Genomic DNA, 26,559 nt, shown 5'->3' on the forward strand with positions numbered 1-26,559 from the left:
ATCCAATTTATGTCAAGTTAGGCTCTGGATAAACACACTATATTCATTAAGTTCCCGTTTATTACCAATTTGGAATTTAAGTCTCCCAGTGCCAGACAGACTACTTGCAAGTTCTTGCTAACGAGCGGCACGATGGCTCTGCTAATGGCACTGCAAACAGCAGCCACCGCCGGAGAAGCCCCTGTCCCCAGGAGAGGGGTGGAGTGGGGACAGCTCCCGCTCGCTCGCCCAGGCCTCATCGCAGGGGAATCGGTGGGCTGCAAGGACAGAAAGTGGGCACTAACAGAGCGATGGAGGTCCAGAGCCACGCCAAGCTGCAACGCAGGCCACTGGGCAGAATCACACGACAAAACTACCGGAGGTGGTGGGGCATCAGCAGGCGCTGGCTGCCCCTCGCCCCTCTGTGCCCCAGGGACGTCGGAGCCTTCCCCGAGCCACAGCGAAGGATGGTCCCCCTGCGCCGCAAGGCCCGAGGCAGAGCAGCAGCCCGTTGCCGCACGCCCGACTCCCGTGAAACACAGACCGGCGCCAGCTCGGGCGCAGTGGCATGGGTCAAAACCTTCAGTTAGATTCAAAATCTTCTAGACTCTCGTGGTTTAGAAATATGAAGATCAAACCTGGGGGGTTGGTTCTAACCTGTTGTGCCACTGTAATGCCAGTTTTTAGCAGGGTTAGGTCTGACTGACGCCAGCGAGAGCACACCTGAGCACAGATCTCTGCTGCAAACAGCTCAGTGTGACGACCCATTTTTTCTGCACTCGCAGTGGGAAATGCGAGACCCATTTTTTGCCCCTCCCTAGTCCGCACCCAGCTCACAGCAACTCCATCAGACCTGTATCCCCTACCCCTGTGCCGTGCCAAGCCAAGATCAACAAGCTTGACTCTGCCCTTCTGATTTATTATTTGATATCGGTTTTGCACATGGGTGAAATCAATCGGCTTGTTTAGATAAATGGGCCATTACACCTTCACTTTAAAGTTAAAAAGTGGCATTCTGCACTTTGAGAGAGCAAAAAGCTGCCACTTCAACGCCAGGACAACACGTGGGTACCGGGGCTTCCAGCGATGCTGGTGGTCGCACCCTTCTCCACACCAGACAGACGCATTCAGTAAGACGATTCGGAGAAGCCCGTCCAGGATTGCTGAACACGCAGAAACCCCCATGCTGAGTATTTCTGGAGGCTGGGAGGTGAGAGGGGAATGGGAAGCACCGATTACCAACTAGAACAAGTTCTGCGGGTTAGAGCACCACAAATACTGAGTCCTCAGCTGGTGTCTGGCAACTGGCAGGCAGGTATCACTGCCTTTAATGACTGTCAAGGCTCTTCATTCCCACTTACTGTTCAATTTTTCCATTTGGAAGTGCTCTATGAACAGCAGCCATGGGGCTTGGTCCAGCCCATCAAAACCAGCCTGCCACGTGCACTGGCCAGCCCCGAGCAATGGCAGACACGACCAGACCGCTGCCCACCCTGCGCCTCCCAAGGGAGACGCTTCTGGCGCACCGAAGGGACGCGAGCACAGGTTCCAGTGCAGCAACATACAACCCTGCTCAGGTGGAAGGGAAGGAACACCACAGGCAGCAAGCAGACTGTAGGCAAATGCCACCACGGTGGTCACACAAACAGCTCACAGCCCATCTCAGCCTAGCAACGCCTCTGTGCATCTATCTGTTCTCTGTCTCGTCTGTGTGAAGCATGCAATTATGAGAAACTAAAACTCTATCCATACTAGGAAACCTTGGTTAACCTATTTCAGCAGAGAAGGCGCGAGTTATCTGCAGAGCTGATTTCCCCACAGTCAAAGCAGCCTGGAGGCCACGGGGTGTTCAACGGCTGTGAGGAGCAGCACCTTTGTAACAAGCAGCAGGACAGAGCCGCTGTTACCTGGAACATTTCTCACACTGTCCCTAAAGCTCCAGGGAAGGTGAAAGGCCATTCTTACAAAACCTGACGGCTGCCTTCGGCACAGCTCTGCAGATTCCCTTCTCGTCTGACTCACTGCCCCGACAGAGAAAACCTCCCTCCCTCACCGCCACATCCAGAGACAATTTTTGTTAAGAAAGATCCAGAAAGCACTTTACCTTGTCTCACGAGGGGTTTGAAACGCTGAAGCTCGGAGCAGGGCCAAAAAGCAGAGTGGGAGGCAGGTGGTGCCCAGCACCGAGCCCCCCACACCAGCGCCCACGCTGTGGCTGCTCGGCCACGCAGCCTGGAGCATGCAGTGCTCTGGAGACACAGGGCACGGAGACCCTGCAGAGGGGAGCCCGCAGCCTGCAGCTCGCCCCCCACCCGGGGAGCCCCCCGCCGAGCACGGCCTTGGGGGCCTCACCCCAGCCCTGCCAGGTGCCCCGGCACGGCAGCACCCCAACTCACGTCGCAGCGGGATCTGGCAGGGCACCAGGGAACAGACAAAACTCTGTGTGCTCCGCCCAGAACACGGAGGTCGTTAGGGGCTGAGACAAGACAAAGACAACATTACCAACTCTGGAAAGTAGGCTTTTTATGCACTTTTTCAATTGCAATTCTAGAAACATCCATCAGTGACTCAAACAAGGTACTTCAGACAGTACATGAGGACTCTTTATTTCAATTAACTTTCTTGACACCTGTTTAGGACAGTAGAAAGGCCCAGCTCTTCACCTCTCCAGAATGGTCAAGGAAAAACCTCCCGAGCTGGCCAGCGCAATTTAAAAAGCAGCTGATCTCAACTTTTACTGAAGTCACAAAAGTGATGTAACTACTCTGCATATAATTTTGTTTACATAATTTAGTATATAACGCACTGTTCGACTCTGCCATATATTTGGAAAAATATACAAACCTGCTTTAACCACATTAGAGATGTTTGATAGACAGCTGTCAATTACTTAACAGTTTAGGACAATACCAGACACTCCTATAACTTCATTTTAAACTACAAAAAGAACATAAATTCATATAAAATACAACAGATTAAACAAACTTTTTTTCCCCAAGGAAAAAAATCAGGCATCAACTCAATCTGCCATTGCGTGAGACATGAATATAAAATAAGTTACTATTAGTAATGCCTGCATTGTCGAGCTATGAACTGGTCGAATGAAATCTTAAAAAAACTATACAGTATTATTGCACTCCATGACTGTGCAGTATCTGGGAACACGCCAGCACTGAAAGAGGTCTTTTATTAAGCTTTTTTTCAGGAGGCACAACGCGGCTGCGAGAGAAGCATCCAGTCTGTACTAACAGCGTGCTGTCTTCAGTACAGGCCTTCATGGGTCGGAGCCACGCTGCCTTTGGAAATCGCCACTTAATGCCTGGAAACGGAGACACAAGCGTTACAGTCGGCAACCACTCCTGCATTAAACGAGCAAGACATCTCCACCAGGCCAAAACACAAAGCTGAGGCATTTTATGTACCCTCAGGAGAACAGCAGGTTCTTGGGCTTCCGATTATAAAACCTGAATTACAAGCACTGTCCCTTGGCAGGCCCCAACTCATGGCAAGAGAGCACTATCACTGTCTTATTCTGGGTGACAAAGGCACCATCAGAATGACACTACGTTATCTGAATTCAAGTAAGGAGACATTAAAACACAAAGCCACCAAGCCTCACTATCACACTCTCCTAACCTGCAGTGTTGTTCCCCACTGGATGGAGATACAACCGAATGGGGATTTGTGCTGTTGTTTTTTTCTAAACTCATCCCATTAAATTACATTCTATGTAAGAACAGTCTTAGCATGCTTTGTAAGCTGAAAAGTGACATCAGTCTGCTTTGCAACAAAGAATACTGCCCGAGAGCCTCCAAATCCACACATACAGGGTGCTGGGCTTCAGCAAGCCCATGTGAAAAGTACAGGAAAAACCAAAATTTTAATAATGCATACTATTTTAAAAATATGAAACAACTTATTTCATGATTAAGATGACTTTTTGCTAAATCACTAAGACAAACCAGACTCAAATGAATAAACAGGACATGCCTGCAGGAATCAAAAGTCAGCTGCTTCTCGTATTGCCTGCACGAGGGCTACGAGGGAGCAGTCTCTCCGCATCGCTCTCCCCACCTCACCAAGCCGCAGGAGCACCCGTGCAGGGAGAGGCCGACAGGAAAAGCAGTGGGGTTCGAAGTCTGAGCTCTGAAGCAGTGAGCAGCGGCAGAGCAAGCCCTGGTTACAGAGCACGGTTTCCTACACGGAGCACGCCTGCCTGCAGTGCCTTGACAGAGCTTCGGTTTCTCTGAACGCACGCCGCCACGCGCTACGCTCTCGCTTATGTAAACACGCATCTGCAGAAGCCGAGTCGTACTAAACAGAGCTCCAAAGGGAATCACCGCAGGTGTCTGAACAGAGCTACGTCATGCACGGCTGCCGCTGGGACCGACTGATCCGTTTCAGGCGGTGAGACAGCTGCGAGACGTCAGCCGGCAGCAACGGGAGCACGGGGTCTGCCGCTAGAGAGGGGTGTCTGTCGGCATGGTACTGCCGAGAAACCACTCTCCCGAACCAAAGAGCTCTTGTGCCAGAAACTGCACCACAGCTCATCAATACTTCAATGGTCTCCTAAGTGTCAGCTGCCAATTTTTGCACCAGGACAGTCCTTCTGTAGCACAGTAATATTCCTACGAAGACTCGTAAGGTAAATGTTTTGAAAGCCACCGGTGATGCAGGAACACGGAACTGGTTTGTCAGAGAATATAAAAGCATGGATGTGAACCCTCTGCTCCTAACGGCCAAGGAGTATTTGCAAAAGGTTAAAACAGTTCAGCATGCAGATGGGAGCAAGCAAACATTCTACTTTCTAGGGTCACGCAACTCAGTTAGTTACTAGTTATAGAGAAATCGTTCGCACATAGACTGTCTTAAGGCACATAATGCAGTGTGTTTTCTGATCTCTGCGTAACACAGTTCACTAACTTCAGGCCTTCTGCACGCAGTAACACATTTTTTTCTGCCCAAAGGTATGCCAGCTTCCAGTTTTGAAACAGGCAGAACCAACCCCAAACCAAAACCGTATCTGTAAAATCATACATGTCAGTTTACTAAAAGGCACTAGAGCCGGTTCTCCAGTAAAACACTTTCTAATGAACAAATATACGATTACAGTGTTCAACCTGCCACACGCGGTCCTTCACATCCGAGCCAACAGACAGCTGGCGACTGGAAGAAGACTTACAAGAAGTTTCAGTGCTGATAGATGGGGCTATGATCGATGATGAGGCATTGACTCCATGTGCACATTGAGCTTCATTTCATTATCAAGAATTTGTACAAGCTGCTGCATGGAAGGAAGTTGGCCAGACTCTAGCTTAGACCACACTGGAACATCTACCACAAAACACAGGGAGAGGAGAAAAGCATCATTACACTGATGAAGTCAGAAAACACACAGGGCTAATTTAAACACAAAATTTAAAAGACCTAAGAAGCTATGCAAGTTGGTACCATTTTATATTGAGAGAAATATCTGGATCAACAATGCTTCAAACCTTTGGCTATGCTAAAACCCAGTCTAACTATGAGAACAAAAAGTCTAATGCTTCTATTTAGAAGTTCATCATCTGGATTTACAGGTTCAAAATATCCACTGACAGAATGTCTAAAAATAGATAAGTGAGTGGCAGAACAGTAAGCCAAGTTTTTAAATCATCGCTAAATCTTTGAAACGTGTGGGTCTCATTAGTCTTCATCTCACTTCTGCCTAACATCTAAGGCTGACCCTCAGAAGTTCTGCTTAACAGCACCTGGCTTGCCAGGTTCCACTCAAAGTAGCTGCAACCATTACCCCCCCACCACCCCCAAAATAATATATAAATTAAAGGCATCACGGTCCATAAATGCTTTAGGGTAAACACAACATTCATTTCTGACGGTGATAAATACCTACTCCCTCAGTCATCCCTCACTGCTACAGCACTTCATGAACCCACACTGAAAAACACAACTGCTGCCATCTGCATAAACCAAAAGCCAGACTGGAACCACACTGTCCCAAAACACAAGCCAGAAACTGCAAGAAGTCCAGATGTGACTGCTCACCCCCAGGAAGGCTCTGCTGCCCATTCTGCTCTGAGATTTAGGGCTGAAGTGCATCGAATTCAACTCCTTGGATGCAATACAGCCAGTCCTTAAAAGGTTCTGCAGTGTACGACTTGACTTAGAAACTACTATGATGCAACGCATCCTGCGCCATCATAAACTGAGATTATAAAGCACAGAGCTAGACAACATACTTCTACCTAGAGCCTGAAAAATTCTGTACTCCATCAAGCTTACATAATCTTTAAAATCCTAAAATTATTTGAAGACAGAAGGTCCACAGACACTTTAACCTAAAAAAAAAAAATCAGTACTGCAGTCCACAGGTGCTGAAGATCTGGGAACAGCAATGGATCCAATGGGATTCCAAGGCTAAACCGCATCAGAAAACGGGATAAGCATCTAGTTAACTGGAGAGTACGCTTCCCTAGTTGATCATTTCTTACTTAATGCACATCACATGCAAAGAAAGAACATAATACAGTAACTCCAAGTGACCAAGCATTCCTCTAAGTAAGTTTTTACATAGCTCTCTGAAAATATACGTAACTGACATCTGCACAAACCGCTTTGTAAGAACACTATGATTTTCATCATTTATTGCGATATGTAACACCTTAAGTTTCAAAGTGGATGGCAATTACCCCATACCATCACATTTTGAAACACATACACTTCACAACATCATCCCGCACTCTCCCAACGCAAAGCTCTCAAATCTGTGCGTACACATGCAACACACTGTGATTCCCTTAAACAGAAAGTTCTCTGCTTACCATTGAAAGTGATTTCAAATGCACCCGTTGACATGCACTGGTTCTCAATCATGTTGCTCAGGAAGAAGACCATCATGCAAGCATAAACCTAGAAGAGAACAGAGAGAATTCCTGACACTTCAGCTGTGTGAGCCACAGCTTGTTTTATTCACTCTATGTAAGTGCTGGAAAAGCTTACAGGCATCTCTGAATTCCCCTCTGCAATTTATCATGCAATCTTCCAGTTGCATAGACATCTTCCTTTCATCCTCCTTTAAAAAGGACTGTGCACGCTGCCTTCCCAAGACAGGTATCAATATAGCTCTGAAACCACCCAACTCGCAATCCCAATTCAAACCAAGCTACACCTTCCCACTCCTTTCCTCCACAAACCCACGCACACCTTAACAGCCAGTTTGCAGTACGTGGCTACGATGGCACTCACAGGATGGCAAGGGAATGCAACTGTTCCTGCGCAGTGCCTGTCGTTCTCTGAGCAACACTTCAGATCAAAGAACCACAGGCCTAGACACAAGCAGCAGAGCCAGTCAAATTGCATTTCTTCACAAGAACTGTCAACCCTCTAGCTATTCTTCAAAGTAACCATCCGGAATCTTCTGTGTGCACTGGTGCCTCAGGATGAAATGATGCCATCTTCAGCAACACAGCACCTCCTCCATCGCCAGCACCTTCACAACTCCCTTTTCACGCACAGGGCGCATTCACAGCGGTTACTGCAATACCAAAGAATTTAGCACGGGAGACAGCTGTTTACACCATCACAGATGGGACACCCCGCAGCGAGCCAAGCTCAGCAGGGTATCTGGCCCATTTAATTAAACAGAAGACACTGCGGCTTCTGTACATTCAGACTGACTGCTGACGGAGCCCCACTGCACTGGGTAGCTCAGCTTCAGGATTTGTGCACCAATAAAATATGTAAAGGTTAATGAACGTATAAATTGCTTTTGCTTAGTAGAGTAAGTCTGGAACAAGGTCACTGTAAACCAGAGTTCAATAGCATTAATCTCCAAGCACCACCAGTGCCGATTCACAGGGATATCAGTCCCACAAGGCACAGTCTGTCACGCCCGAGTACATCCTGCAAAAACACCCACAAAATTTCAACTCGATCTAACCACCATCAAATTGCATGCCTAATTGATCGGAAGTCTGATTAAAGCAACAACTGCAAAATACTTATGAGACAACAGAAGAGGGAACCTAGAATTCTAACACCAACAATACCAGCTTGCAACTCTACTCTTGGGCCCTAAAAAAGTAAAAAAAAAAAAATCTTCTATCATCTCTGTCAGTAACAACCACCTCAGCTGTCCCTCTGCAGCATCATCAGCTTGGAAAGCGAGATGCTGAGAATCAAATCTGGGTCTGTCAAAAACACAAAGCACTGCTATTAAGAATAATGATGCTACCATAACGTTCTCAAGTATATTTAGTTACAGAAGCCTAAAGGTTCTGTTAAGGCTGCAGTGTACGAAAGTTAAGACAGTAACAATTGTGAAGTACTCCCAGAACACTATCATGAAGTCATTCCAAAACTGATTTTTCAAAATAGAAGAAGAAAGGATGCAGTTTACCTTATTTTCTTGGCCCCACTGCCAGATGCTTGGAGCTTGCATGCCAAAGAAAGCAAATGGATCCTTGCCAACGATTATTAAGCCTATTAATACTAGTTTGAAGACAGACAGGAAGGATGCTATGTGCCTATCAAAAGACAACACATAAAAGTGACTCAGAAGCTTCAGTTACTACTTCACCACTATATAGCTGTAATTCATCTAATTAGAAGAATTTTGATTGCATACAATTAACTATTTCAGGGGAAATACAAAACATTTCAAGTAAGTTTATCTCGCTGTTAAAAAAAAACCAAAAAAGCAGCCCACATTAACAAAAAACACATCCTCAGAAGGACACACCTCTTGTATACCATGCACACAGATTTTTTTTTTTTTTTAAGCAGATCTCAAATAGAAATCTGCTTTGAACTTACATGTGTCTAAACTGGATAATACATTCAGTTTCTTAAAGAAGTTGTTCCATATTACAGAGACATGTTTAACTGACACGCACTACTTCCTCGTAAAGCATTTTCCCAGCAGATGCAAAACACCCTACAGTTCTTTCCAAGAGTTAAACCTACAGCCAGAGGGCAAATTAACACCGAGGTATTCAATCTTGTACCATTCTTACCATTGCAGTTACAGTAATTAGGTCAAGAACTGGTTCAGAATCCACCACAGTAACTGTGGCATCACTGTCTAGCATGTACACAATGGTTTAAAGAATAGGACTAACGCTATTTTTGCTTTGTCTTTCTCCAGATTTCCCTGGGTTCTCCCACAAACTGTAGTTAAGGACCTCCTAGTAGTCTCTCCGATGATGTTAGCTCTCCCCTGATTCAGATGTCAAAAACAAACTCTTCCCTTCTCTGCAATCTTAACCTACTACAGGAACTTGTCACTAAGCGCATAAGCCTGAGCAACACACGTTCATATACATTACGAAGGAAAGCTGGAAAAATTCACTGTAAAAAAAGAGTGAATTAATTTACTTTAGATTGGAACACAGGAGACCTCATCACACAGATGGAAAACTAAGTTTCTCATGGAAAACTAAGGTGGCTATCTGGAAGGGAAATGATAACTGAGCTTGTATGCAATCATAATGGAAAAAAACCCTTGAGTTCCTATTTTCAATATTATTTAAGCATAAATGCACATGTTCACCATGCTGAGCGTACATATGGAAAGAAAGACAATTTGTACTGCTAGTCACATGCTTACCTATATATAGGTTGAGGAAGGTAGTTCTCCCCTTCGATTCGGATGTCTGGGTACCGCTGGCTGATGACCCGCATGTACTCCTCAAACACCCGCCTGTAGCCTCAGGAGACACTAAACACAGACAGGGCTGGTCACGGAAACTGGAGCGCTGCCTGCTCAAGTCACTGTTCAACCGGCAGCACCAGCACTCACACCGCTTGTAAACCGTTTAGTTTAAAATAAAACTAAACTTCTTCACACCAAAGAGTAAAATTGATTTTCAGCCAAGTGATACAGCAAAACTCCTGACAGCTGGCTAGGCACTTGGTTTGACACAGGTTTATCTTCACTTACTAGCACAGACACAACGCTCTGGTAAACCCACTGAGCAAGGATTCACTTGTTTCCCCCATAAAAAGCTGTTAAGTTAGAAAGTCAGCACACATATCAACTTGCTCTGTGTTCAAAAAAAACCCAACCAACCCACCCAAGTTTCACACAACGCCGCTTTAATTCCTCACTAGTTAAATTTCACTCTTTCTGGGGCCGCCCACAGGCAGGTAACATCGCTCCCGCTTACTTCTGTGTAAGAACGACCAGGGTAGCTACAGAGCAGCCAAGTGCCGCAGAGCTGTGCTCCGGCTCGCGTTTCTACCAGCGGCCCCGCAACCACTCAAACACGAACGATCCAGCCTCGCCCCGCCGCGGGAGAACCCGCACGAAGCGCCCGGTGCCCGCGGCTCTGCCCGGCCCCGCAGCCGGCACCCCGGTCCCTCCGGCTCTGCCCGGCCCCGCAGCCAGCCCTCCGGTCCCTCCGCCCGTCCCGCTGCAGCGCGGCGGGCCCGGGGCTGAGCGCGGCCGCTCCCGCAGCAGACGTGCTGCGTGTGCCCGGCCTGCCTCGCCCCAGACCAAACCCTTGACGCCCTTTGCTGGAACACCGGCCCCTGCCACACGCGCTCCAGCGCCCGCAAAGCGCCACGTTTGTACCAGCAGTGCCTGACGAGGCAGCTTTCACCACCGGCCGCCATTTCTCCCGAGCCCCATCCTCAGCCCCAAGGCGCAAGGGCCCCGCGGCCCCGGGAAGGGAGGGCCCGCACCGCGGCACGCTGCTCCCGCCGCCAGCCCCGCCGCGGGGCCCGGCCGCCTCCCGCGGGCCAGAGGAGCGAGGGGAGCCGGGGCCCACGGCCGCCGCGCGGAGGGGAGGGACGGAGACGGGGAGGGATGGCGGGGGCAGGCGCTGGCCCGGCCGGCGCCGCCATCTTGCCGGTCGCCCTCACCAGATCTGGAACTTGAGCAGCGGCCCGGTGGCGTAGGCCATGCGCAGCCTCTTGGCGGGCAGCCCGCCGCCCTCTTGCGCGCCGCCGCTCGCGCCCGCCGCCGCCGCCAGCAGCACCAGCACCAGCCCCGCCGCCCGCATCTCGCCGCCGCCGCCCCAAGGTCACGCGAGCGCCGCGCCGCCCCGCGCAGGCGCCGCCGGCCACGTGACGCTGGGCGGCCCCGCCCCCCTGGGAGCCTCGCGGGCGGCGCGGTGCCTGGAAACGCCGCTTTGCCTGGAAACGCCGCTTTGCTTGGAAACGCGCGAGGCTGTCAGCGGGCACAGCGCCCCCGCCCTCGCCTCAGGCGCACGGCAGCGCTGCTCGCGGCTCAGCGCCCGTTGGGTGCCTGTCCCTGGCGTTACGGCGTGCAGAGCAGCCCTGCCCCGGGGCTCGCCTCCCCCCTCACGCCGGGCAGGAGAAAGCCAGCCAGCCCGCCCGCCGGCACCGCGCCTCGGCACAGCCCAGGTGGCACTTGTTACTTGTTTACCCTTCCATGTGCACAAATCTGGAGGAAAGCTTTTCTAAAGGCAAGCGTGCAGCAAAGCTGTGGACTTTTGCATCCTCAGTCATTTGCCAAAACTTTATGTTCAAGTTAATACAAACTATATTTTTCATGAACTCTGTGTTGACGCCACACTGGATTTCCATGAAGATTTAAAGACCCAGTTCTAGGTCTTCCAGTTCCTGAAGGAGAACATTTTCTTTCTGAATCTTCTCCAGCTAGAACAGAAAAGCACAAGGTTACCACCGACAGTAGCTTACTATAAAATGAAACTTGAATAAACTGCAGCATGTTAACAGTACCTGATTCTTCTCTAGCTGTTTGCCAGCAGCTGCTTGTTCTTTCAGTTGCTCAATTGCCTTCAGTTTCTGTAAAAAGAAACAAACAAAAAAACCCACACTAAATTAAAAATATTGGGTGAGCCAAGAACAGAAAAAAAAAACCAGTCTTAGAAGTTCCTGCAGCTGCAATTGCCTGGGTTACCAGGAGCAGGGTCTCAACAGGGAAGGCACTTTCCATTTAAGCATCTCCAGATGCTCAATCCAGAAATTCACACGAATAAAAGACATTTCTTTCAACAACAAAACCCAGAGAACAGAAGTGCTATCCTGCTGAGCTCAGGTAACCTTACCATCAGACTAGATCTTGCAGACCATCTCTTAAGGAAATCTGTTGTTAGGGGGGGGAAAAAAAAAATCCCTTCACCTTTTTTAAATTCTTTATCTTCTTGTCCACTTCAGGATCTCCCGACGTCACGGCAGGCGCAGCACTCCGTGGTGCAGGCTGTGATGCACAGGGCTGTGTCGGTTCCTGGTTCGCATCAGCTCTGGCCTCCTACACACAAATAAACACATTATCTAGAAACACCTTTATTTACAAAGGGACTGAAGAATGTCTTTAATCATTTTAAGGGATCCATTTAATATTTCTTCTTTGACTAGTTTGCTGGTGTACTCCAAAATTTTAAGTGACTTGCTTTGATGCACTGCACTATCTATATATATATGCTTTCCACGAAAAATGGGTTCTCTATAACAACTCACATGCTGTTTCCTCCCTTCATTTCTGCTTCCTCAAGACACCAACCAGACATAGCACAGGGAAACATCAGTAAGGATGACATGACAAACATATACACAAATATTTTGTAAAGTGGACTGGTGTGTGATTGTCTTTGAAGTAAAAGAAAGGGCTCAAAATCAGTGTAAGAAATTAAAAATCTTATTTAAAGAAATGATTGCTGCAAAAGTTCATAGAGATTGGAAAGCTAATACCAAACCCCAATTTTTATCTACCTAGCCAAAGAACTGCAAGCAAAGAGATGACACAGAACAGGCTGTCTTTGGTAACGTGTCTCAGCCCCGACCTGCTGAGGGCACACATCAGAGCAGGAGTCCGTTCCTACCTCTCCCCTAACACTGAACAGAGCTGTGCAGATTGTCTGACGGTGAAAGCCAGGATTACTTGGGCTTAACACTGATTTCAGCTAGCCTTCACAGCAACTAACCAAAGTTGCTATTTTAAGTCATCCTTTCGTACCTGCTTTAGTCCCACTAAAACGCCCACCACCCTCCCTACAACTTAGCACGTGCAAGATGTGCGGACGGCTCTCAGTGCACCCCACGGTCACTGCTCTGAGACGCGCCAGCGCCGTTTGGGAAAACTGATTAATGTCATCCTTCAACGAACTACTTCTGCAGTACCTGTTTAGCAGCTTTCTTTGCTTCATGTTTCCTTTGATTTTTGAGAGCTGTTTTAGAGAGTGGCTTATCACCGCTTCCCGACTGTGGTTTCATATTCTGAGGTGGCTCGTTCTCATGCTGCACGAGATGCAAAATAAACAGTTACAAAACCCGTATTCCATGCTGCCGAGCATGTTGGTACAAAAAAAGCCAAACAGTGAACCCCCAAACCTACCTGAGACAACACCATATGCAAAGATGAACCATAAAGGAAGAGGAATGAAAAAAACAAAGAAAGAAAGGAAGAAAAAAAAAAAAAAGTATCTGCCCTTTCTCTTTGGAGTAGCAGAACAGTGTGAAAAGGGTTTTGAACTCATCCATTCTCAAGCTTGGATGGGACTATCCTGTATGTCTGAAAGATTTAATGGATTTCTGATAAAATAACAAAGTTATGTTTTATATCTCGAGGGGAAATAAAATCAAAGAGGAATAAATTGGCACAAAATGACTGAAGCTTGGCATTTTGCTTTTCTTGACAACTTTTTAAACTCAAAATCCTAGTGACAAGAAAGGAAAAACGGGTTGCTGGGAGGGGAGATGGGGTGTGCTTTCTTGGGAAGGTGGGGATCGAAAAGCAGGGGTTGTTCAGTCTTTGGGGGTTTTAAGGTAACTCTTAATTGAGGAGCTGGATGGTGTTATTGCACAACAGAACTTCTTGCTCGTGTAAACAGAGTTATTTTACTTAACATATCTTTTCTGTGCGACCTCTGCTTACTGATCATTTGCTGAATCAGCTATTAGCATGATTAACAGATTCCTCACAAGCAGAGCAGGAGCCTTTCCCTCAAGAGCACAAGGCTCACAATCAAGCTCTCCAACACTTAAACATCAAGGGCGCAACTGTTAAATGTAATTAGTTGCTACTCAGCTTACTCTGCAAGCCTGCAGAAAAGACACTAATTAGCCAAGTAGATCACTATGCTGAAACCTGTTTAAACTGCAGCTGTCTTGCTAACCATCAAACCTCTTTCTAGCAAGTAAACTTACCTTAAAAAAAAAAAACAAACACAAAAAAAAACCAGTCAATCACCTAGTCGTAAACCTAGCTGGGTTTAGACTGGTAAGTCAGGCCACCCACATCAGAGGCTTCTATCTTGAGTACCCAATTTCACTGTGAACCAACTTTGCAGTCTACTGTCCCAGCGCATGTTGTAGAGAGCGTTTGTAAAGTTTGCAGATGACTTTGTAAAAGGACAGTATTAGGACCAAAGAAATTTGAGATTTCCAGCATATGTTCTCACAAACAGTGAGCAAAGCGTCAAAGAGGATTATCAAGAAAACCCCTCAGAAAACCTGCAATACTCCCGTCAGTGCGATTACTCTTCCAGTGTCCCTCGTTACAGATACACGTGTATTTGAGGCCAGGCGTCAAAGACAGGCAAAGCAATGAAACAGAACAGTGCAGTCCATCTATCAAACGGGCTACTCACCAGCTTGGAACTTGTTGCGGGTTTGTTTCGCAGGGCTGGAGGTCTGTACGCTTCAGCAGGCTTCGGCTCAGCAGCGGGCAATTCACTTGGAACTGCCTGGTACTTGACTGCTTTCACCGGGAACACTCCATCCAGGAAGGGCTGCCAGGAAACCTGCCACATTTCTTCGTTCGACGGAACCTCGTAGCTGTGCAACAGAGAGCCAGTGTAGTGCCATATCTTGTAGCCATTACTGACTCGCAGCCTGGGAGCACACGTCGCCGTCACGATGTGTTCCCCGTCCGGACACCAAGCAAAGTATGTGGAATCCGAGGCTACGGGCTTGGAAATGAGTTTGTAGTTTTTAACGTCCCACACTTCCATCTGTCCCCTGAGATTTCCAAATCCTGCTAGCACTAGGATGTGTCCGTGGGGGCTGTAGTAGGCAGCATTGCGAGGACCGGTTCCAAAATCAAACACAGGGTCACATTTCAGATTAAAAACTGTTGCTTTGGCAGGCATAAAACCATACACAGCACAAAACTCGACAGAATTGGGGTTCCAAACAACATCATAAATAGGACCATTTTTTGCTAAAGGAAAAGGAAAATATGCAGCCGCTGTTAAGAGACATTATCTTTTCAGTGCAAGCAAAAATAAAATCAATAGTGATTCTTAACTTCATGCTTTGCTAAAAAGCTGTGATCTAATTCTGCTAACAACTGAGGTAGAAACAACATTTTATCTTCTGATAATTTTAGTTAAGGTTTGCAACAATAACTGCAGCCATTCCAAATTACCTCTGTAAAGTCAGCATCAGCACTTTAATAATACGCATACTTTTTTCCATCTAAAAAAAATCCTTTATATTTTTTTCCTCGTTATTCAAGTATGATCTCTTGGGACCTTCTCACACTGTCCCACTGGAAACCTGCAAAAACAGGAGTTTTACACCAGCTGGATACTAGTTCCTCTTTTTTAAATCTAAGAAATATTGCATAGCTCAGCTTTGTAGAGCTAAGAAATACTGGTCTAAGATGTCTTTGGACCATGCGCATGCACGGTATTTTGTAAGACATTTTAAAGCAAAGAGCACACAAAAAATGGTTTTATACATAATGATTAAAACTTGATATTGTTAGAAGCTATTCTAGCGGATACTGGATTCTGGAGATACTGAAGAATGACGAATTAGTGATGGAAACGCATGTAAAATATACAGGGGTAAATAAAAACCATAAGGCGTTATAACTTCTCATAATCTGCATATCTTTACGTGTATTTCAGATAAATGCCAAGTGCATTACTGGCAATTCTTAAATCCAGTCATTGACCCAAAATATCAAATTTATTTAAATTGTTCATTCCTGTTGTTATTCTAAAGCCTCATTATTTTTAGAAACTAGGCTGTGCAGTCACACTGTCTGCGTGTTTTCCCCTTTTAGACTTCTTAAACGACATTAACCAAATGGGAGGTGGTGGAGTCCCCATCCCTAGCAGTGTTTAAAAAACGAGTAGATGTGGCACTTCAGCATATGGTTTAGTAGGAATGGTGGTGTTGGGTGGATGGTTGGACTTGATGATCTTAGAGGTCTTTTCCAACCTATGATTCTACGATTCTATGAAATGCAACGACAGAGACAGAGGTCTTACAGAAAATTACGTCTCTACACGTTTCATGACAGCAGGCAGCTGGAGAGATGAGGGCAGCTTTACACGGGCTTCAACAGCTAAGGCAAAGGCTGCAGCGCGAGCATGTGTTAGTCAAAACAGAAAACACCTCTACAAATGCTAAAAAAAGCTCCAAAATTGGACCTCAAAGGCAACCAGAAGATACAAATTCACAAGAAATGAGGCACCGCTCACTCCAAGTATCCACCACTTCCTTTTGTTGGAAAAAAAAGTTTTACAAAACAGACATCAGTTTGTTTTTTTCCTCGAAAAGGAACAGCTAAATTAAATGAATGTTAACGATAAACTTCCTGTTAAATAAAGATGCATTAGAAACAAATTACTTCAAAGGGCAAACAAGATTTTAATAAGCATGTAATTAATCAACTAGTGTTCTCAATCCAGGAAACTGCTCCCAGAGAGATTCTAGACACTGAGTTATAATCCTGATTACTTTTCCCCAGTGAAGTTAGCAACAGAGGGAAACAGGGCACAGTACTTGCTACAGAAGGCAAACTGGAGACGTTCTCCCAGTCAGCACCAGTACTGAAGAGCATATATTCACCATCTCTCTACAGTCACCTAAGCACAGATAGCCTACATCGCCCCATCCCCAGCGTTTTGAAATACTGACCACAAACTAGCCTCTCTATAATTCCAGACAAGATGGGTGTGCAACAGAAACAGCAACAACTCAAGACAATAAAAAAAATACCACCACGGGGAAATAAATGAATAGACTTCCAGTTCAGACAAGACACTGAAATTACAAGCATCCACTTGCTTCTCCCCAGGGTGTCATTTTTATGTCTTACAACACTTTCCTTTTTAAATACAGAATAAAGGACTCCTATTTTCCAACACAATTCAAAAAGTGGCTCTCGCTCTGCCTCAGTTCCTTGAGTAGCAGTATCAATTGCATGTCTAAAAGCGCAGGTAGGATTATTCTGTTTGGTAACATACTTTCCTGCCCATTTTGGTTTCTCAGACATTAAGCTGGCTCCGTTGTCCAGGTGTTTCCTTAGGAAACATGCACAATTCCCTTTCTGTGCACATGAACACCTTCCCAAGCAAATTATTTGCATATATTAACTGAAAGTGTGTGCTCTCTGCCACTGACATTGAGACAACAAGTATATCAAAGACAAGAAGATAATTCAACTATGGAAAAAAAGAAGTCCACCTTACTCCAGATCAAAAAAAACATTCTGGTGAAGGATTTTTGTTAAAGAGTACTTCATTTTTTCTTTTAAAGTTTACTTCAGTACACTAACAAAAAAAACCCTCATACATCAAAGAAAACCTGGTGAAACGACAATTCCCACTGTTGGGAGCTGTAACACAATGAGAAGATGCCCGAGAGCTACTTACGCAGCTGTACGACCGCGCTTTCTCCATTTGTCGCAATGTAGTGCAGAGTTTGCTCTCCATAGTATGAAGCACCTGTTTTATCAACTTCCGTACTAGCTATGACCAGCACAGCAGTGGCTAACAGAACAGACGTACAGTTATTTCGATACAATTATTGCCAGTTACAGAAACTATTTCACAAACTACGATGAACAAAGAGAAATTAGTTTGATTATGAAGTCTAGTTAGTTGCTTGCATAACAGTGCTGTTATCGTTCTCTTCCAAGTTTAATTTGTCCTAAGTGTTAACCCCAACAGAACGAGTATCTTCCTTTCTCAGGTGAAAAGTGTAAGCTAAGTCTACTCATTCACCGTTGAATTATGAGAAAGGGAACATACTTTTGCAGCCATTAAAAAGATATCCATCTGACTGAGGCAGAAACCAAGCATCCTGATCAGTCCTTGAATAGAATGTTTCACCAAGAGCTTTTGTATGCACATCTATTTTATCCGAAACTATGTGCCCACGTGTTGTTTCTACATGTATGTAATGCCTTCCCTGTACTCCAAACAACGTGGGCTGAAGTTAAACGGTTTTTACAAAACCATTCTGAAGCGGCTCACTGCTCACAAACAGCAAAGCGCACAGAGGACTGCGCAAGTCATCCCAGTTGTGATACATCTGTGTATATACAATTTTGCAGATTAAGAAGAGTTTATGCTCTGGTATAATCTTATGTTCACAGCCTAAACGCATTAGCATCACAGAATGCAAAATTAAATTCGAGTTTGCTATTCAACTGCAAAATTACGAACACATGAAATATTCTGAATTACAACATACAAAGTCATGGAAGTCAACACAGGCAAGGTATGAGCACTTCGGGGTGTTCAGAACTGTAACCTTAGCATTGCATTGGCATTAATGGCTATCTTCAATATTTATCTCCACATGCAAATTAAATGCAAAACCCACAAAATAAACAAATAATTAAACCCAAAATGGGTGGAATCTAAAAGTTTAAATATAGAGCTGTTCTACCTTTTTTGTTCCATAGCATGGTCACCTTGTCAGCTTTAAAGAAACTTTTATTGGCTAGCGCAGACTGAGGGCCACCGAAGCTGGGATACTGATAGAGTCTAACGAACGATGGTGCGCCCTTACTGCCCGGAACATACACAGCAACCTAGAACAAAGCCATGAGATTTTACTGCAGATTATACCCTTGGTAGCAGAGGGTCTATTCACTACTAGTACATTGTACTAAAATTGCAGTAATTCTTTGAAGAAAACCAAGAAAAAAAATTGGAAACTTCAGAAGTACCTTGGTTGGCTGTGCTCCTGGAGATAACACAAAGTCATTAACCTTCTGCAAGTGCAGTTTATTTGCAATAGTATCTGCAAAAAAAGCCACAGATGTGATGACGTTAATGACAAACCACCTTAGCCTGGATTACTTAACTATGTCTTTTTACGGGTCTGTATCACGGATAACGAACAACAGTATACATAATGACAGAGGATTTCTGTTAGTAGGCAAACAACCATTAACTTACCACCTCATTGCAGATGCTTATTTACAAAACCAACCTGAACTGAGCCTAGGTCTGAAATGCAGTATTTAGTATTTGGAAGTTCAAAGAGCAAGGAAGCTTCTGCACCCCACATGGACACAGCCCACGCTTTAAGCGAGGCACAGTGTTCTTCACCTTATCTGTGCTGACTCCGGGGAAGCAGCACCAGTCACGTGCAGAGCCAGGGGCTCTCCCCTCGCAGCTTTACTGGACGATACTTCCCGATAGGAGCCGTTCATAAAGGCCTGGTCTGTGCTGAACGTTGCTCCTTCACACAAACAGCTTATGGGAAAAGCACCTTTAACAAGTGAACCAGCAGCAGCAACCCACAGCCTTACTCCAGCAAGGAAGCCTGTGCTGAGCAGCAGACCTCCTGCAGGAACAGACATTCCGTGCTTCCCTAGTACGGCTTCATTAACATCACTAGGGCTAATTCTCAGGAAACTGCATCTCTCAGGCTGTATTTTTACGTCCCAGAACAATTCTTGTAACAAAACCAAAAAAAAGCCCAAAACACTGTTCTCCCCCCAGCAGTTTTTTTTTTATTCCTTTAAATTTTTGTTTTAATTCATTTTTATCTTCCTGCTTCTTTCTTCCCCTTTCCCTTTTTGACCTCTATTGACTCCAAATATTCTACCGCTAGTAGTAAATTTCCTAGCAAAAATGCTCTAGCTTCACAACTTCATTTTTGCCATCAATATGAATTTTCTAATAAGCCATTTTTTAATAGTTCATTGACAGAATACACACAACCCAAAGAAGTTATCACAGATTGTGTTGTCTGTTGACAATTCCTGGACCTCATTAAATGAGAAACAATACAGAATCAGACCTCTCCAACTGAAAATAAGATGCATTTCATACTGGATAACTCACTGAAAAGATAAACAAGAAAGTGAAAATGTACTTCATTAAAACACAATGCTTCTGAATTCCAAACTCAAATAGAATGTGGGCAACATTTCAAATAAAAAGGAAGCAAAAGAAGAAATGAGGAAAAACCTGAAAATTAAAAGAAAAACCCCACCCAAAAGAAGATGCCTACATAGTATGCAACGAAACTATCTTATAGAAATACTTGCGTACTGAAGTTGTTGTTTTCAAAGAAGTGCATTTCATTGTTTACATTCCTGGCACAAATGCTCTCATCATCAGCCCAGGAAGGACACCTGCATTTAAAGAAAACAATTAGAAACACTGAATGATGCTCATCTTTAGCAGCCTAGGATTTTTTTTCCTTCGTTTTTAAAGCCAAGCAAGTTCAAACAGGATACAAGTTTCAAATGGACAAATGACATCTGCATAGCAAAAAATATACAACTAGGCTTAGTTGTTGTCTCCCCAGCTTTCTCTGTGGTGCAAAATGATAGTGAATTTACACTGAGAAAGGAACAAAAACAACTACGTACAAAGATACTTACAAGCACAGATATTTGCTTTCAGCTTGTAGCAGGCAGTATTTCGAAAGCCAACGCCACACTAAAAGCTCTATTTAGCTGGATCAGATTTTGGAAACGAACATTTCTTTGCAAACAATTAGCATCTGGAAAAGTTATTTACCAGTTCTGCATCTTTTTCTGGATGAAAGATTTTAAACATTTTCCAGTTTTCACATCATGAAGTTGTAGGTTGGGCACCCCCGCTGTGCCATCTTTAGCAGCTGCAACAAAAACATGGGTTACGGCAGTGGTCTCTGGGGGTTAAACCTGCTTCACCACGAGGACGTTCAACCTAATGATTCTGCAAGCAACCAAACACGCATAAACTTCTAACCAGGAGCATCCCACCCCCCGAGGGACTAAACCCCAGCCTGCTAACTACTTTACCTGTTAACGTAACTCTTTCAGCCTACAGAAAGGAACTAACATTTGGAAATGCAGGGACTCCATTCGCGCTACAAGATGAGGACCAGCAACACGAGGACAGATTTTTCCATGGGTGTTTTTTAATCAAAATCAAAAGCTGTCCTCTTGGCAAACAATGAAGGTGTGTTCTCCACTCCTGCATTTTATTTCTTCGAGAACGCAACACATTTTGTCTGTTGTGCTGCAGTCACAGCTCTGTCTGCAAACCATACAAAACAGTTCTGCCAGTTTTAAACTTTCTGTACCCTTCTACTCACTAGATACTACAGCCTGCCTGTTTCTACCAATGATTCAAAACAGACCTCCCAACAGTTCTCTAACAGCCTGCAGCCGGCACCAGTTCTTGTGCTGCCGTGCCTTACCCTACCGCCCGCCCAGCTCACGGCCAGCTCCTCCTGCCCCAGGAAGCACGCGCGCCGCCCACTTCAGACACGCAGCACTGGTGAGACTGAGGCCGTCTGAACCAGGAACACAGACCCCACAGACAGGCAGAGCAGAGAACAGATCCGTCCGGACAGCGGGGAACACCCCAGCCAGCTATGCCCAGCGGAGGACACGACTGCTCCGAGACAGCTTACAGTCTTCCTTGTCTACACACGAACATAAACTGCTGCTTGAACGGCGTGTTGTTCAAACACACCGTTTGCACTAAAAGCAGTTAGCAACTTCTAGAAACGTGACTTTATTAAGGGATTGTTAGTACATGCACTCTGATCTAGCGTTTGCAGGAACGGTGGATACCAGATGCTTTCAGAAGATGGCACCCCTCCCTCCTCCACCATGTACCTGATTACCCACATAATTTTCTGCGCTTTCCAGACCGCTCATTTAGCCAATAAATATGCTACACAGACACAACAGGTAATGGAAAGCCTGCAAACGAAGTTGAAATACACAGTCATCCCCTGTACTTTTACAGTTGGTAAAATACTCACTTGTGTAGGCCTGCCACGTTGCCAGAACATTATTCTTTGGCGAGAATTCAAGGCAAACTGCCTTTGGAAGATCAAAGGAGCGCAGTAACTCAGCACTGGTGACACTAACAATATTTACTCTGGAACCAAAAGACGCCATTTCAATAAAACATGCTCAGAATACTGAATTAATAGCCAAGGTAACTTTTCACTTATTTGACTCTTGTAGATCTGCTCCACATTTGGCCAATGTAACAAAATTAGAAGAGCTTTTTTCCCCCGTCCTGTTTTTACTAAATTTTTGCAAGAACACATTTTAAAAACCAGATACCCAAGCATAACAGAAACCAAGTGGAAGCACTGGTCAAAACATACCATATATTTTTGTCTGCAGCATTTAAACTGTGAACCAGAGACAAGATACACTCTATCCCTAGAGCGTCCATCCACATTTCCACAGCGTGGAAGTTGAGCAACAGCCAACAGAAAGGTTCTAACCGAATTAAAACATGCATTTATCCCACGTATTTTTTAAAGGTCTTCTATCTGTAAGCAGATAACAATTAAGATTTGGGCTTTTTGATGTTCGGGCATGCAGGGAGCCACAGACAAGGAAAAGCAAAGGTCCGACGGCTGAACAAACGAGGTCAAACGGCACCTCCGAACACCGCATATTAAAGACCTGCCGCATACAGAACCCAAAGAAACAAAGAAGATCCCACCAAGATGCATCTACTACAGCTACTGCTGTTCTTAGAAGCTGCATTAGGAGATGTTCCCGACCACCTCACTAACTGCTCCCCCCAAAAACGAAGGAGGATGGACAGCCCCCAAAACAAAGAGGCATAGCGGCATTGGAGAGATTTGCTACTTGGAACAGTCTCGTTTGAAGTACGGGTATCTGGGTGTACAACCCAGTTGTTTGAAAAACATTTTTCTCCACAAACACTTTCTGGAAACGGACCTTTCCAATCGAAAAAAATAAAGTTTTTAATGAAAAATGAAGAGTCCAGATATTTTGGAGAAGCAGAAACAATGGTGAAAGTAACAAATCCTGCATCAAAGTTATCTACTTCCAAATAAACGGTGAAATGGTATTACTAAATACTTTTGCGGATTTTTTTTAACCTGTTAGTAAGAACACCGACATTTCAGCAGAGGCCTTATCAGCTCTTAACAGCAGCAAGCCCATGACGCACTCTTACGTAAAGGATGGTCTCTAGCAAAATCCGTCATGCACCCGGTCTATAAAAAAAGAAACTTTGTGATATCTGTACATAAGGTGCATAGAGTCTTCATTTTCTGTGAACTTTACTAACAGATTAATCCCAGAAAACTAGGCACTATCAAACTGGGAACTACGAACAAAAACCAAAAAACCCCGAATAAAGCATATCCAGATTCCATGGGAATTGGTGCATTATAAATATGAGAAAAACATTAAATATTTCATCTGATATTTAGGTAGCAAAGCCACTACTGTGAATAATGCAAAAATAAACTGCATTTAAAACATGTATGCAAACACTTTCCCTAACAGCAATAGCCTTTACACAGACAAGAGTAAATGGGCCATAATTGATCCAGTTTATTTAATACAAACACTAAACAATTAATATAATAAAATGTACCAACTTTTCTCCATTGCACCAGCCAAAGAGGGAACCGTCCTTGCTAAAAGCAACAGCTTTGCAGTTTTTTCCAGAGTCCCTAAAGAAGTCAGAAACACACGTTAGTATTCAGACGTACTGCAGAAGTTAAGGTTTTTCACAAAAGTAAAAAGCAACACGCCCATTTCCCTGCTGCGCTCCCGAGCGGCACTTGGTAACAGCACAGTCTACCCTGCTGTCGTTTAGGGATCATTGCATGGGCAGTGAGAGGTCAGGCAAGCATAAAGTCTTCAAAACCATCAGTTTTCTGGACTACTGACAGTAAGAAAAAAATTCACTTATATTCATACATTTTTCAGTGCTAGAGCCTGCCTTTACTTTGTAGAAAATTACGTCTTTTGCGCAACAGTACCTTTGAAACGCTGTGCTCTCTGTGAAACTGGGTGGCCCGTTCACCATATAAAGCCCTTCGGATCCTCTCACTGGAAGAGTAAACAAACAACTCCTCATTTCAATTCCAGAAAATCGTCCAAAGCAAAAGCTTTATTTAATTTGTGACCCTTGAGACCTGTGCGTGCTCTTCCCCTGCTTGCCCTTCAGAGTACACACGGGAGAGGGCTGGTAAAGGAAATTCAGACCGCAGCGCGCGGCCGAGACTCCTGGCTCCGTCCAGGGTGGCCGCAGGACGAAGGCGCAGGACAGACGTGGCCAAGGGGCAGCGCTGAGCTAAGTTGTCGGCCCCAGCACAGCAGCTCCAGCACACCACGCACAGGTAGCTGGGCACCAGTTTGCCGTACACCTCTGCGACGCAACGGCAACCAGCCAGCACTTCTCCAGAGCCGAGGACTGGAGCAGGACAGCTGCCGCCCGTCCCTGCCTTCCCGCACCCGTGCGATCCACTTCCCGTTCCAACCGGCACAGCCCCTCTTCCCAACAGGGTCAGCCTGGGAACCGGTCTGTCCCTCCACCACGGCAGCACAAAGAAGGGATTGGAGGCACTGCCAAGGCGGCAGGCAGGGCGGAACAGAGCCAAACCAGGTGTGCGGCAGAGGGGCCGAGGCGGGGGCACCCCCGGAGCTCCTCACTGCCGGCTGGCTGCGGCAGGGCCAGCGACCCCAGGCCTGGTCGGGAGGCACCTCCCGACATGGAGACCCACGGCCTCTCTGGGCTGCCCGTGCCCACTCTCCCAGTAAAACATGTTCAGATGCAACTTCCTGGGTTCAGTCTGAGCCCCTTGCCCACCATCCCCTCACCCGATACCACAAAACAAGAGTCAGCGTCACCTCGCAGGAGGACCCCGAGCTACAGAAGAGCTGCACCTGCGTAAGGGAAGAGAGCGGGGCAGTGCCTCGTCCTAAAACAGCCGATGGTCCTCAGCTCTCAACCCCGCCGCGGAGGCACTTCCACGAAGCCTCACGTGCAGAAGCCGAAAATTCTCCATCGCTCTGCGAGCCACATGACGGTCCCGCACAACGGAGCTGAACAGGGCTGCCAAGATATTCCCCAAGGAGAGGATCAGCTGCCTAGACACAGGACGAGCACTTGCCAGAGAAAGACTGCGTCAGGCCTGGTTTTTTGCTGACACGAGACAAAGATTTGCCCTACTGTTGGTTTCAACATTGAATTTGGAAAACAGGAGGCATGAAAGTGAGATCAATATAAAACGTGTTTCAAATTTCCTTTTTTTCAGAGACTTCACCATGCTCATGGCACTAGAAAACAAACCAGAAATAAAGAAAGATTCCTGCGAAATCATGCCGCTGGAATGATTACACAGCGAATGAACCGTTTTTTCAGGTAATTCTGTTACAAGGGTATTAGCACTCAAAGTCAAACCACAAAACGGGCAATTGTTACGCAGGCATCCGTTGCGTTTTACGCATTTTCTTGGACACCACAGACGCCTGCTGAGGTGACAACTTTGTTCCTGCCCTACTGGACCAGGGAAGCGGGCTCTGCACCGGCTCAGGCTGGGGTTCTGCAGCCGCGCTGTTTCGAGGCAGCGTTCGGGCCAGCGGTGCACAGAGGTCCGACGGCGGAGCGGCAGCATTCCGCCCGCCAGGCCAGTCCGCACAGGGCCCACGCGACGGGACTCACAGGCAGACGCAGCAGCGCCGGGACGGCGGTGACGTCTGCTGCCAAACATCCTCGCCCTGCTCTTCAGAGTTTAACTGCCAAGTGCCCTCAGCTCTCCCACAGCACCTCAGGGGCTAACACACGGAAAACACTTTGCACACTACTTTGTGAGACTGGAGAAAACACCGTTTTGAGAGATTTCGAATCCCGGCCCGCTCTGCAGCCTTGCCCTTCACCGGGGGTAGGCTTCAGCAACGCTTTGAGTGCAACCCACTAGCTTCGCGCCCCTGCCTTGAGCCTGCTCTGCAGGCCCTGCGTCCGGCTCCCAGCAGAAACGAAGGCCTCAACCCGCAGCAGCCGACAGGCAGCGGCAAGCGGCCGAACACCCCCCCTGCGCGGCCGCAGCCCCCGAAGCAGCCCGGAGAGGGCAGCGCTCGGAGCAGAGGAAGGGCAGAACATACAGACCCCCCACCCCACCCCGGGAACCCCGGGCAGCAGCGGCGGGAGGGCGGCAGGCGGGACTCCCTGCAGGAACCCACCCGGCCGGCTCCCGCCACCCGCTCCGAGCCCAGGCCCGCCCCCTCCCCCTGCTCAGCGTCCCCGCGAGCCCTTCCCCGGCCGCCGGCGGGGCTCAGCACACGGGCGTCCCGTCCCCGGGCACCCCGCGGGGCCGGGGGGCCGGGCCCGGGGCTGCGCGTCACCTCCGGCGGAACGCGGCCCGGCAGGGCCCTGCCCGGCCCCCGGAGCGGGGAGCAGCGGGGCCGCAGCGGGGCCAACCCGCGGCCCCGCGCCCGCCCCGCCGCCGCCGCCGCCCGGGCCCCACGCACCTGCCAGCAGCGGCGCGGGAGGCGCCATCTTGGCGCAGCGGCTTCGGCTTCCGCTTCCGGGTGAGCGGCGGCGCGGCCGCCCCGGAGACGTCCACGTCGCGCGGAGCGCGGAGGGCGGGAGGGGCCGGCACGTGACG

General features: G+C 46.9%; 2 protein-coding genes across 3 annotated transcripts; both read right to left on the reverse strand.

The window, feature by feature from the left end:
* Positions 1-2,560: 2,560 nt before the first annotated feature.
* Positions 2,561-11,002, reverse strand: SELENOT (selenoprotein T). The gene is made up of 6 exons (XM_075418482.1): positions 10,843-11,002; positions 9,587-9,697; positions 8,378-8,504; positions 6,801-6,888; positions 5,162-5,313; positions 2,561-3,298 (listed from the first exon to the last, which is right to left on the reverse strand). The coding sequence occupies exons 1-5, from the start codon at positions 10,980-10,982 to the stop codon at positions 5,189-5,191; spliced, it is 591 nt and encodes a 196-aa protein (XP_075274597.1). The 5' UTR covers positions 10,983-11,002; the 3' UTR covers positions 2,561-3,298; positions 5,162-5,188.
* A 255-nt stretch (positions 11,003-11,257) lies between these two features.
* On the reverse strand, positions 11,258-26,517 carry EIF2A (eukaryotic translation initiation factor 2A). Of its 2 annotated transcripts, none has more exons than XM_075418483.1 (14): positions 26,423-26,517; positions 23,932-24,001; positions 23,545-23,619; positions 21,931-22,049; positions 20,691-20,790; positions 20,217-20,299; positions 18,881-18,954; positions 18,598-18,742; positions 17,577-17,693; positions 14,556-15,127; positions 13,087-13,203; positions 12,089-12,217; positions 11,686-11,751; positions 11,258-11,601 (listed from the first exon to the last, which is right to left on the reverse strand). In XM_075418483.1, the coding sequence occupies exons 1-14, from the start codon at positions 26,448-26,450 to the stop codon at positions 11,536-11,538; spliced, it is 1,761 nt and encodes a 586-aa protein (XP_075274598.1). In that variant the 5' UTR covers positions 26,451-26,517; the 3' UTR covers positions 11,258-11,535. The 2 variants fall into 2 exon arrangements, with proteins under 2 accessions (XP_075274598.1, XP_075274599.1); XM_075418484.1 differs by lacking the exon at positions 26,423-26,517 and adding an exon at positions 24,839-25,291 and having other exon boundaries at positions 11,259-11,601.
* Between the last annotated feature and the right edge of the window lie 42 nt (positions 26,518-26,559).

Source organism: Opisthocomus hoazin, chromosome 4, assembly GCF_030867145.1.
Source record: "Opisthocomus hoazin isolate bOpiHoa1 chromosome 4, bOpiHoa1.hap1, whole genome shotgun sequence".
Taxonomy (NCBI): Eukaryota; Metazoa; Chordata; class Aves; order Opisthocomiformes; family Opisthocomidae; genus Opisthocomus; species Opisthocomus hoazin.

Excerpts from the sequence above, each read along its gene's own strand:
- EIF2A (XM_075418483.1), bottom strand. The coding sequence starts at position 26,450 with ATGGCGCCTCCCGCGCCGCTGCTGGCAG. Across the intron at positions 20,791-21,930 it reads AACGTGGCAGGCCTACACAA|CTGCTAAAGATGGCACAGCG; the intron begins GTGAGTATTTTA and ends TTTTTGTTGCAG. Across the intron at positions 18,955-20,216 it reads CTTTGAAAACAACAACTTCA|ATACTATTGCAAATAAACTG; the intron begins GTACGCAAGTAT and ends CTTTTTTTGCAG.